General features: G+C 42.1%; 1 protein-coding gene across 1 annotated transcript in view; it reads left to right on the top strand.

Moving 5' to 3' along the window:
• Window positions 1-13,675, top strand: part of LOC119496062 (formin-2) — a 55,228-nt gene that overhangs the window by 12,023 nt on the left and 29,530 nt on the right. The window contains exons 4-6 of the mRNA XM_037783114.1: window positions 1,218-2,020; window positions 3,372-3,513; window positions 10,989-11,076. Coding sequence (XP_037639042.1) covers window positions 1,218-2,020; window positions 3,372-3,513; window positions 10,989-11,076 — 1,033 coding nt within the window. The remainder of the gene's footprint in view (window positions 1-1,217; window positions 2,021-3,371; window positions 3,514-10,988; window positions 11,077-13,675) is intronic.

The following is a 13,675-nucleotide window of genomic DNA, read 5'->3' as shown; positions in this document are numbered from 1 at the left end:
CAGCCAGTGACAATTCAATTCATTGGATCCACAAGACTCTCAGCTTTCCAGTGATACCCAATTTATGTTATTCCAAGACTGTTCATGGATCCCAGTATGCAGAAATATTAATATACACAATATACATATTTTTAGAAAAGGCAAAAATAACACATTTACACTGAATGCAAAAATAACTGCATGTTTCTTGCCCAAAAACTGCATGTGATTATCATAAAGTGGACACCTCTGTAAAGGGGAAACTCGTGGGTACCCATAGAACCCATTTTCATTCACATCACTTGGGACCCCTGTAAATAAGGCCATGCCAGTTTTCCCTCCCCAGAATTTAGTCTAAATTTGGAGTGTTATTTCTCCGACAAGCCAACATCACATGGTTGATACTGTATATTAGATTACTTAGGTTTTCTAGTTTCACAAGATACCAACATCTTCTCTTCACTTAGCTTTAAGACTGAGCAACAGTAATGTCGGCTGGGATCGCTGGCGATCATAATTTAGAATAGTAATTTGAGTGAAGAGCAGAAAATGGGACATGCATATTTTGAAATACAATCCATGTTGTCCATACAGGGTTATCAGACAAACCTCAGTCTCATCACTCAGAAGTTGCTGCATCAACTAAATGGCTCAACTGTAAATTGTCATTTGTCCACCAGAGGTCAGGCTCGTCTTGAAGGACTTGTTAGATGATCACAGTGAATCTCCCTGTTTCCTAGAAGAGTTAATAAATTAGGAAGGCCATACTGACTGAACATTCTCCATAAGAGTCGACTATGTGACCACAACTGGGGAATGTGTACCAGCAGACACAAGCCCTCCCCATGTGAGGCCCAGCGAGACTCACTGTCTCTGGGGTCAAATCTCTCGGTATCCCCTCATCCCCGCTCTAACCAGTCTGGAGCCAGAGGTCTGATGGAGTCTAGACATAATGGACTTTCTTGACCCTTCTTTAGCTCACAGCTCTGTCACTAAGCTCCCTCAGTTGTGGGTGTTTTACCGTTTATAAAGCGTAATTTATCGAATGATGTGTCCCTGGATTTTAACAGCAACATTTTAATGTACAAGATGGGCTTGACTGCCTGCTTTTGAAGAAGGTTTCACGTAGCAAAAGCACAAACTCTTGGGGTTTTTATTTTCTCCAGTTTTCATTTGTGAACACTAATAATGTCGTTGCATGCTAAGTTAAAATCTTTTTTTATTTTGTTCACTGACAGACAGAATCCAGCAGGTTGAAGTCAGGCCAGTCGTCCTCAGAGGATGAAAGCTGCCTCATCCCTCAGCTGGAGAGGACCGTCGATGACCTGCGGATTAAGATCGCTGTGTTGCAGGGCCAGCAGGCCTCCTTGGCAAAGGGCAGCGGGGATAATATGGGAGTTCTGGGCGCTGCCCACCCCAAGGCCTCACAGATGAGAGGAGGGAGACTGGGAAAGATGAGCCAGGAGGCGTCTGTCCAGACCTCACCTGTGGAGGAGGGCTTTAAGTTCGACGTGCCTTTCAGCGGAGGATCAGGCGGCGTGTCGTCTTCTGTTTCATCCTCCGTCCCCAAATCTACAGGGAGCTTTGTCTGCACGTGCCAGCAGAGGCAACAGAGCAGCGCCCATCAAGCTCCTCCGCCCCCACCACCACCTCCCCCACCTTTACCCGGGTTTGGACCTTGTCCACCACCGCCTCCTCCTCCTCCTCCACTACCAGGTTTCGGACCTCCACCACCGCCTCCCCCTCCTCCTCCTCCTCCACTACCAGGCTTCGGACCTCCACCACCTCCTCCTCCCCCGCCTGGTTTTGGACCTCCACCCCCACCTCCTCCCCCGCCTGGTTTTGGACCTCCACCCCCACCCCCTCCGCCTGGAATGGGGCCCCCTCCTCCACCCCCACCCCCAGGCTTTGGGCCTCCACCACCACCAGGCCCCATGCCCTCCATGATGGCCCAGGAAGCTGCCCCTGCCAAGGCTGCGATAGAGCCCCCCAAGCCAATGAAGCCACTCTACTGGACACGCATACAGCTAAATGATAAAAAGTAAGGATACGCAGCATAAAGTGAAGATAGATACGCATCATTTGTAGAAAGGTATTCTCTGAACAGTAGAGAATTGAGAGGAAGCTTGTCCACTTAAGATAAAGATCGCCACGTGCTCTGACGGCAACAGAGATGCTAACCTTGTGGAAAATAAAAGTGATGCAGTCCAGGCGTTGTGGTCAGCACTGAAACCAGGTTTTCTTTCCTTAATAAGGCTTGGAAAATTGTAGCTGTATAAACGTCCAGAAATAGCCTACTTGATTTACTTACAAGTGAGGAACTTGATGCTGAATTCTAAATGTAATTCGTTGGCTGATGGATTTGACAAGAGGATTTATATAAGTGGATTTTTAGGCTGCAAAAGATGACAAATGAGTACTCCTAAAACAGCAGACGACAATCTACAAATGTCAAAAATTAGACTACAAAAGTGTACTTTGCTGTACTTTTTCAAACAAGACATGGCAGATTAAAGCTGTAGTGGGTAGAATTGGAGCAAATATGATTTTTAAAAAAAGTTGTTTTTATAAAACGGTCACTATATCCTGACAGTAGTGCATGAGAAAGGTAATCTGAGAAAAATCATGTGCCTCTGTGTTCTCCGGTGTCCTCCGGTGCTCCTAATGGCACCTGCAAGATTTCACAGACCAGAGAAAAACAACCAATCAGAGCCGAGCTAGAGCCTTGCCATCTCTGAGCAGCTTTCAGTCACTCGCAAACTCCGATCAAACGGTCAAACTAGGCAGCGCTGATCAAATATGAATCAATATTCTGTTATTGTAATGCCTATTTCTCACGTAAAATGTTTTCAGAAACAACTCGTAGTGTACCGTTTAGCTGTAAAATGACAAAGATTGTGAACCGGCAGCCTTATTGAGATCAGTTGAGGAAATACCAAGCACCGCCCACCAGCCAGATCAAACTTTCTCATTTTATAGCTAAACAGTACACTACAAGATGTTTCTGGAAACTTTTTTAGGCGAGAAATAGGCATTACAGTATTATAGTATTAATTCATATTTGATCAGCACTGCTTAATTTGACTGTTTGATCAGAGTTTGCGAGTGATTGACAGCTGCCTCTGTTGAATGAACAGCCAATAGGAACGCTCTCTCTCTCTGAAATGACCTGTGATTGGCCAAAGTCTTCCGTCACGAGCTAGATTTTTTAAAACCTGAAAACAGAGTCACGAGGAGGTGCAGAAGTCTAGTTTTCTCTCATAACACTTGAATTACAATATGCTGAAAGGTTATTATGGAATTTTTCCTGATGATGCCAAAAACATTCTGCCTACTGCCACTTTAAAGCTCTACTTGTACTGTAAATAATTCCTCTTTCCCCCAATCTTTAGACCCGTTGGCGCACTGGTGTGGGACACAATTGAGGAACCAAGTGTGAACTTTGAAGAATTTGTGGAACTATTCTCCAAAAGTGCTGTTAAGGAGAAGAAAAAGCCAATTTCAGACACAATCAGCAAGTCCAAGGCCAAGCAGGTAGAGTTATGGTTGTGTGTTCCTCTCTGTTTGTCTCCATATACAATACAGTATACTACATCTGTGCTTTTTTATGTATGCAAATGTGTGTGTGTTTCCATATCCCCCTGGGTCACCAAATATGGCTTCTCTTCAGGGCTTTTCCCATCTTCACTCTCACTCCTCTGATGCCCCGTTCCTTTCCATTTCTCCCCACTGTCGCTCTCCTAGTTGCTTTGAGTGACAGGAGGAACTGCTACAGCCAGACAGTTATTATGTGGTGTGAGCTCTGGCTCCCACCCGACTCCCCCGTGACCATCCAGTGGCACCGAGCCAATGTCTCGCGTGCGGTGAGGAAACCTCACGACGGTGATGACTGTTGAGAGAGAGAGAGAGCGAGAGAGAGAGAGAGGGAGGGTGGGGAGAGAAGGAAAAAAACGGGGGAGGGAGGGAGACGCCTGGGAGCTGTATTTCGTGATGTGGTTCCTCCCATTGTGCTTTCTGTATGACTTAGTTTAATAGTTTGACTGTTTGCTTCCCCAATGCCCTTTATGCCACTCCATCAATCTGCAAGTCAAACATTTGATCTACAATTTAAAGCCGCTCCAGTCAAGATTTTTATGTTAATGTATTATTTTCCCAAATTATGTGTCTAAATCACAAATAATGTTGCACCGGGGACGAACATTTCACCCCTCTAATTGAGACCCAGTAGGATCACCCGACAGTTGTTGCTGAGATGAAATGTTGGTCCCAGGTGTGGACGTTAGTGGGAAATCTTCTTAGTTTATGGGAAGTGATGAATTGAAACTCGACACTAAAATATAAAACAAAAAAAAAAGGTTCCAACTGAATGAATGATTAATTCGCAAACAATTGTTGAACTCCCCTACCCTTAACATAATAACATAATAACAATAATAACAATAATAATGTAGGTCTAATTGAGTCGTTTCTGAGGCCACATTACATCATTACTTTTAATAGTTTCTAAATTTCCAAAGCTGTATTTGCCCTTGCTACGTGGTCCATCCCAGATGGTTTTATAGTCCACTGGGCCAATTTTGGCATTTTTTCTTTTGACTTCAGCTTTGACGTGTGCTGCTTTAAGGAGTTTTTTTTTGTAAGTGGGCACAATGAAGATCGACTGGTTTAAAGGAACAGTGTGTAACAGTTAGGGGAATCTATTGGCAGAAATGGAATATAATATTAATAAGTATGGTTTTAGTGTATAATCACCTGATAATAAAAATCGTTATGTTTTCTTTACCTCAGAATGAGCTGTTTATATCTACATAGGGAGCGGGTCCTCTTCACGGAATCTGCCATGTTGCACCGCCATGTTTCTACAGTAGCCCAGAACGAACAAACCAAACACTGTTAACTTTTCCTGCTTGGGCCGGAGTCGATAACGTTCCTCGCACCCGACGCCGCCGCTGTCTCTCTCTCTTGCTTCACCACTCACTTCCCACGTACACACACACTCTACGCACTGGCTCTGCTCCAAATGACCAACAAGTGGTTCTACAGAGGGCCATTCGCGTTTTTGCGTCGGCCACCGTAGTACTCCTATATGCTTGGCACACAGGTGAGGCTTCAGTTGGTTGCATTCTGCAACCTCACCGCTAAATACCGCCAGATCCTCTGTTCCTTTAATCTTTAACAATTTTATTGTGTTTTATAAGCTTATTATATGTTTGTTTGTTTGTTTTTATTTAAAATCTGTATCTATAGGCTATATCTATAATTGTGAAATAAATGTAGTGGAGTAAAAAGTACAATATTTCAGAAAATTAACATTGAACAGAAAATACTGATGTACAAGTACCTCAAAATTGTACTTAAGGGTGATAAATTCTATATCTATGACTGAGAGATTGCCTCCACACGTCTCTCAACATGGCGACAGCTGAGCCAGGGGCTAGCAGCTTACAGTGTAAACAACAGCAACGGTACTGACAGAGCTAACAGAGTTTACGTGGGGGGGAACCAGATTGTGGGCGCTATGCTTCCACGCCGACGCCGTCGGTCAGGACGGCCCTATCAGCTGTAAGTGCTGTATGAGAGCAATGCACATGGGGAAACAACAGAGAGACCCACGACCGGCCCGGCTACTTAAACAAAGCACAGAGAAGCTTGGATTACAACACACGCAGAGGGAGAGAGACTTCATTCTCCGCTCAGGTAGACATCACTCCACTTTATCTTTACATAGCAAATAGGTGTTATCAATGCGCTGAATTTGGAATTTAGCACCTTCAAGTGGAGTAATTGAGTAAAAATACTTGGTTACTTTCCACCACTGAGTTTGACCCAAAGAAATTGATAAAAAATTGTATATCTGAAACATGATGATCCCCAGCCTCTATGTGTTTATATTTCAATCTCTGTTCATGGGTTCCATTGAGTGTGACAATGCTCTGGAGAATTATGTGATCTTCAAGCAGTGAAGAGTCCCGTATGAAGCTCATGCTTGTACATCAGCCACAAGCGTGTTTTTATGAGGAATATGAACATACCAGGAAGTTAGAGCTAAAGCCCCTATGTATAGCACAGGAGAGGAAAAACACTCACCTTGCAGCTTTGATTCAATAGAGCACAAAAGTCAACAGCAATGGGAAACAGTAGATAAGCTAAGGGAGTTTGCCCTTCACAAGAAAATTTCATACAGGGATTCTTTTTCAAACGCACTTCAGAAAATAGCCGTCATCAAGCATGTTGACACTCCAGGAGCTGTCAGACGATTTCCACAACACATGAGAGACCTAATAAAGGGAATCCACTTCTGTACAGAGCAGCACTACACCTGCAAGTCTAGATTTAGGAGATGACGCAGGGTAGGGAGACTGGGAGACAACCACAAACAGTGTCCCATTCTCTATTAAAATAGACTTTCTGATTGATGGAGCTCTGAATAAGTCTGCTACCACATCATGAAGTAAGTCATGTTGTGGTTTTATTGCTAAATTGCGAGGGACAAGAGACAATCCCCTGGGTCCTCGCAGAATGATACTGCTGTGGATGTTCTCCAACACAACAATGGTGCTGAAGATGTCTAAGTCAATAACGAAAAAAATAAAATCCGATCTTGACCCCAATTTGGAGCCGAACCTTTGACATTTCCAGCTCACAAGGACCGGTCCCAGGCCTCAAGGCAATCGACCACATCTCCTACGACTCGCAGCTATTCCCGCCCCCCCTGTGTGTTGTGAGTTCAACTGTCTTGCTGATGAGAGAGGGCAAGCATCCTCTCCAGAGCTACCACTAGAGAGCAGCTTTGACGTCAGTGCTGAGCCAGTGTAAAAGCCTCTGCAGACATCAGTATCAGATGTGAAGTGATGCTACCATCACCGCCCAGTGTCAAGTGATGACCCTGCTGTCTATCAGCAGAAGGGTTTAATAAAGAAGAGCAGTCTCATAGTATATGCTGCTGTACCTTTCATACCGAGGTATAGTAGAGTTGCCACAGAATATGCTGCTAGATTATGTGAGGTGCACCTGTTCCAGATTGAAGATTTTGGGCTTTTGTTTCATGGCACTCTGGGTCAGTCCAGCAGCATTTTGACTATAGTGCTTGATTTTTGAGATGCATGGTGGGTTTCCAGTTCTGATCAGATTATGCTAATATGCATCTTAGGTCTCCACAAGATTTAAAGGTCCCATATCATGCTAATTTTCAGGTTCATACTTTTTGTTTCTACCAGAAATTTTACCTGCTGTAATGTTAAAAACAAACACTTTATTTTCCTCATACTGTCTGTCTGACTATGCCTGTATTTACCCTTTGTCTGAAACGCTCCGTTTTAGCACATTTCAACTGAATTGCAATGGAATTGCATTGCTAGGCAACAGCTTGGGTCCATGTTTACTTCCTGTCAGCTGATGTCATTCACATATGGGGCTTTCAAATGAAACTCGTGAGCTTGTGTTTACAACATGGAAAGTCGTGTACACAATATGCTTGGCGTTCAAGTGGTTAAGTCGTGAGAACACCGCTGCGAAGCAACGGCAATATTAACGTTGCTGTCAGCATCTAGAATACCACAAGAGGGGGGCGTTCATATGGACTCTCCTCATGAACACGGTAAACACAGCCCCATTTGAAGGCACCAATACGCTGCAACTTGAAATGGTATATATTTTGTATATTTGTGACATCACAAAATTACAGAAAAGTCACAGTTTCTAAATACGGGCTGTGTGTATTTCTCTGTGAATTTAGTTTTTCGATACTTTCACAGTATTTAAATATCACTAAAACCTGTTTTATAATGAAGAAGACGTGAAAATCTCACTTTTTACAATATGGGACCTTTAAAGTTTTCCATCTCGCATTAATGAAGATATCTTTTAAGCAGGTTAATAGAGGATATGAATGACAGGAGGGCTGCAACTAATGATTGTTTTCATTATTGTCTTAATCTTGTGATTACATTTGTTTGGTTTATAAACTGTTAGAAATGTGATAAAGTCATAAATGTCCTTGTTTTGTCTGAACAATAGTCCAAAGCCCGAAGACATTCAATTTGCGATCACAAAAGACTAAAAAGCTGCAAATCCTCCCAGAAGCTGAAACTCGGGGATTATTGGCATTTGTGCTTGAGAAATGAACTGAGAAATTAATCAATTAGAGTAGTTGCAGATTAATTTTCTGTCAATCCTCTAATCCAGAGCCTTTCAAAGTCTGATGCTGTGGGTCTTGGTTCACAGCACATTTTTCCTAACCTAAACAAACCATGACAGGTCAGAGGTAGATTGGTAATATCGCTGGTTATTGTTATAACGTGTGGCTCTTGTGCAGACTGTTAATCGATCAATACATGGATTCTGCAGAATTGTTTGTATTCCCTCTACCTCTTTTTAAAATATTGTATTTGAAATATGTTTAGAGCTGTTATGGGTTATAAACGTGCTCTTTTATCACAAAAGAAAACTGTAGGTCAGGATAAGTCTTATAAGTAGTTTTAGTTCAACTCAGTGCTCTATCCCAAAGTTCAATGACAAAGAGATTGGATTATCTTTTTTATTATTAGGGCTCTTTCAGCTTCTTTTGAGAGTACAAGTTGTACCTCAGTGACTTGTTTCTCACATGCGATTCAGAGCTGTATGGGATTGATGGAAGTCCACATTGGCAAACCCTGAAATGATAAATGGATCAAAAGATCAACATATGATTAATGTGACTTAAAGGATTTCTTTAAACCAAAAACCTAGACACATGGATCTCATCAGACTGTTGAAAGACGCTGCATTAAATTAATTTTTTTGGGTTGTTTTGTTGTCCTTGACAATTGCTATTGATGAAAATGTTCGTCACGAAAATAATCTCCGTAACTATGTTGGTTCTTGGATCCAGCTGTGTTTCATTATGAAATAGTACCACTGATACACTGCGAGGGCATTTTAGATTTATGTAAAAAGTGTAAAGTGATCCTCTGTAATATCAGGCAGCTCTGTAAACCACTGGATTCTGTTTTAAGTAAATTTAACCTGCTTGTACATTTGGGATAGTCAGGTCAGCTGATAAAACATGACTAATCACTGCCATTAAATAGCTACCCTACACTTACTATCACAGCCTCCCCATGAAAGTCATTGGGCATCATATCTCGAACAGCCTGTCCCCTGAATCTGTGGTTGGGCCGGGAAAACAGAGACAGTTCGGGACTGCTGATATAACTTCCTGTGTGTTTGAGAGGTCTGTGGTCGGTATGATCTGGTTTAGATGGAAGCGTTCTGTCTGAATCGCAGTAGGCTACGGGTTTCCTGTCCTGTCCCTTCACCACTTCGCTACCCGGCGCACACTTCTGCTTACTCAGGCGGGCTGTGGTTCATAATGGCCCCCTTGGATACAGTTTTTCATGCATAACAACAACACTGGCTTAATATTCAACTCCTGGCTGTTTGACAAGTGGAAGCTATTATTATTCAGCAAACATTTGTTTAAGGGTAACTTCGTTATTTTCAACCTGGAACCTATTTTCCCATATTTTTGTGCCTAAGTGACTGATAAGGACAACATTTTTTGAAAGGGCAAGTGAGGAGCGTATATGTGATGTTACGTCCACTAAAAGTGCTGTTTTTGCCACTGACAGGCTGAGATTGTTATTATAAGTGTCAATATTAAGGAAAGGAGCCTAGAGAGAAATAAAATGGTTTTCTTACGCTGAATTCACACCAGGCAGCAGCAAAGTGCGGCTCGCCACAATTATTACATTTTTCTATGGCCAGGAGTATTGTATTTCTGTGTTTCATGCGGGAAGAAATTATTTTGTAGCATAGGTCAACATGTAACAGGAGTCACAGGATCTGTTTACTGATTGGCTGCAGGTCCTCTCTGACCGCACGCTAAAAGTTAAACCTTTCTCAACTTTTGTTTGGCTGCACTTCGGCGCAGAATCAAACGGTCGCAGCTCGCTGAGCTTGGAAGCGGCGGCCCCAGCTTTTCATAGACATTGCGTGGCAGTTCGCTGTCGGCCGCACTTTTCCGCTGCTCTGGTGTGAATTCGGCGTTACCTCTCACTCGATCTGGTCTGCTTGTTATTGTGTCCAAGTCCTGCTCAAGGAGAAGTCTCGTGAAATCTGAATATCTGTATACTCTAATCCACATTGTCGATCCATCTAAATATTTAGCCTTGACGCTGAAAGTCTTTTAGATAACACTAAACTACGCTTTCTGTACTCCAACACAACAAACTCTGCCCAGCTAGCACTCGTGTTTCCACCATGTCACCACGCCAGATTTCAGAACAACACCTCATTGAGCGAGTCTCTTTCCATAATGTCAGACACTTATAATAACAATCAGAGCCTGTCAGGGCAAAAACAAGCACTTTTAGTGGATGTAAATGACGGTGCCAGCTTGCCCCAATAGCACCGTATTGCAGCTCATGAGCAGCTGCCATCTACAGCGCTCTCCCTCAATACTGGACCAGTTTCAGACATTGTTGTTCCTGTTAGTCAGTTAGACACAAAAACATGGGAAAATAGGGTCCAGGTTGAAAAATTTACCCTTTAATATTGCAACTTTTGGAGCAGGTTTGATCTTGGGATTCAATAGTTTTGACTTCAAGTTATTGTAGTCATGTTTGCTTTGAAAAAATTATTCCTGCATTGTGCAATTCCATAAGATAAAATGTAGACAAAACAATAGGGATTCTCTGTATATTTAATCAGTCGTGCGGCTTCATGTGATCATAGTTCATTTAGCAAATATGCCTCTTGTTGGGTAAAAGTTGCTGAAAGATGATGGATGTGGAGAATTGGAGGAGAAGAAGAAATTGTTAATCATAATAATTCAGCTAGACAGCATCTTAATTTCACTAACGTCTGCGGACGAATGACCTTAAGTTGTCCTCCTCCACAGAAGGAGATAGACAAAGGGGAGTGGTGTTCCTGTCTTTTGGTTCCAGTCAGTTATTAAATGTGTTGTCTGCATGTCGTGGAGTATTAATATCATGCCTGTTCTCTTTGGCCTTTGTCTCATTTCCTCTTAGGTGGTGAAGCTCTTGAGCAACAAGCGCTCGCAGGCCGTCGGTATTCTGATGTCCAGCATTCATCTTGATATGAAGGACATCCAGAATGGTGAGTGTTATCATGAGGTCATCTATATGACCTTATCTTCCTGTGACTCTTTGAGAAGAACCCTGTGACACAGGTTACAGTAAAATAACGTTATGATCGGTCTACACACTGTAAAAAGAGTAGTTGTTATGGTTTGCATGTTACTACAGTGTGCAGGTGATATTGAAAGCAGCACTGTGATGGTCATTGTGGGGAAAATGGCAAATAGATCTGTAAGTACAGTAGATTTGTCAGTGATGAATTCATTTTCTATATTCCATAGAATGCCATTTACATTTTCCCAAACATATACAATATAATAACTACCATTGACATAGTTTACCTGTATTTCATACAATAAAAAGGCACACAACTGTTGTATTTCTACTTTGTAGCGTAGCTCATGAGTGTAATATTAAATTTGATACATTTATCAGTGTAAGAACTTTGGTATTAAACCCTTCACTTTAAATATAGCGCCATCATCAGCCAACATTTGGATTTATCCAAGACTTTGGTTTGAATGTTAAAATCTCTTATTTTCTTATATCCTTATAGGCATCATCAAATGCATTTAAAAAACCCACTGACTTCCAGACAAGGGAACCGGAAGTACTAAAATGCTAACTCATTTCTAGGTTTTAGGCCTCATTCCTGTAGCACTGTAGTATCTGCGACAGCCACAGATACCAGATTTTCTTCTCTTTTTTCTGATTTTCATTTGATTTATTTATTGCTGTCGGGATGTAATGAAAATTTCAACTAATATAACAAGAATGTTTTTGAATTGCCAACCCCAGCTTTAAACCACAACATCTTTTATAGAACAATTTCTGTATACAAAATCAAAATGTTGGCCACAGTATTGAGATTGTTCTGTTTGTTTTTGGAGTGCAAAATACATGTTGTTCCCAGTCTACTAGGAAGTGAGTAACATTGAATATTGTCTGAGGTCATTGCCAAAGCTTAAAGCTCCCTCTAGTAGTTAGCTTTATCACAAGTCATAATGTCGCAAGGCATCTGAAATGTTTTTCCTTTGTTGCTCTCCCCTCCGTCTGTTTTTCTTTGCTCTCATTTTGCATAATCTCCCCCTATCTAACATCCACATCATGTTTCTCCGCGGCGCTCTGTCTCTCTCTCTCTGATGAGTTGTCACCATCTTGTCTAAGACGGCTTTGTTAAAGTGAAGTCATTCAGGAGATGTTGATGGGAACAGACTGTTTTCCTGTTTTAGTTTCTCTCTCTGATTGCTCTCCAGTCTTCGCTCATCCATGTGTCTAAACACTTCGTCCTCATCTCCCCATCCTTTTCAGTCCTCCTACGGTAGAGCCTTTATTACAGCTTCAAACCTTTATCTCAATGGAAGCTGTAACATTCAAATAAATGTGCACCACAGAAACCACGTTGGTACATTTTATACACTTATAGTAATAAACTGTTTAACTCCGTGGGGCTGTTTCGCCTTCAAAGCATCTTGTGGATTTCCACTCTTCTGTGTTTCTGTCTTTGGTGCATCCATCTCAGGTCAGAGTGGGAGGGCAAGCGAGGGCCACTCTCATCAGCACTGTCATTCATCTCCTGTGTTAGGACAGTTTTTAACATGGTGCATAATTAGCGCTGATTGGAAACTTCAGTATATCATGGAGAGTAAGATCAGCGTGAAGATTTCTCAGTGGTTTGGTGGTGAAGTACTTCTTAATATAACTTGCTTGTTATTCCCCCAAAACAATAGCATGCCTACTGAGTCAGTCAAGCATTTTAATTGAATGATTATTAGGCGTGAATAATTATAGCCTTAATAATACTCATTATTCCACCAAAAGTCTGTATTAGCAATGCTGTTGTTTACTCATTCCTGGAATGATCTCATGTTCCTTTTGTGCTGAGGTTTAAGATGATTAAAGAATCTAAGAACAATTTGTTCACAACGGCGAAAGATTCATTCGTCAAAACCTTGTAATTGTACCTTTCAGTGTAGTGAATCATTGTTTTTTTTTCGTTTTTATTCCACGTTGAAGACAATGACTAGCAAAGGCATCATCCCTTAGACATCTCTGACTTGAAGAAAAACAACTTCTGAATCATTGATTTTGATCGTGTTTGTTTTATAAAAAACCCCGATTAGTCACTGAGCAGTCACACACATTTGTCTTTTCCTCACAGCTGTTGTTGTTTGGTGTCAGGCTTGGCCGACGCTCTGCGTGTTTCATATGACGCTTCCGTGTGGCGTCTGCTTCCGGTGGTTGCCGGCGCCACGCTGGGGTCGAATGTGGTAGTCGGGGTACACCCAGGCAGATGGATCTGGTCATAAGAGGTCTGTGTCAGAGTGATGATACGGCTTTCTCCCATGTCTTTTTTTTTTTTTTTTTTTAAAAGACGTCTCCGATCAGACCAGCCAGCCAGACTCGGGCTCAGATAGTAATGAAAACCAAATGGTTACAAGAGAAGAGTGCGAGAAACAGGGAAGGGGGAGAGTCAGAGAGAAGGAAGTTATTTCTGTGGTGGCTTTGGAAGAGTGTGAAGAGTTTAAGAGAGTGACAGCAAAGAAGTGGGAAAGAAGGAGTGGATTTGCCCTTGTGGCACAAGAGTGAAGAGATTAAAAAGGCTGAAGGGTTACATA

The sequence above is a fragment of the Sebastes umbrosus genome, chromosome 10 (genome assembly GCF_015220745.1).
Source record: "Sebastes umbrosus isolate fSebUmb1 chromosome 10, fSebUmb1.pri, whole genome shotgun sequence".
In the NCBI taxonomy this organism is placed as follows: Eukaryota; Metazoa; Chordata; class Actinopteri; order Perciformes; family Sebastidae; genus Sebastes; species Sebastes umbrosus.
The sequence above is the reverse complement of the archived record's forward strand: the minus strand, read 5'-3'. Positions and strand labels throughout refer to the sequence as shown.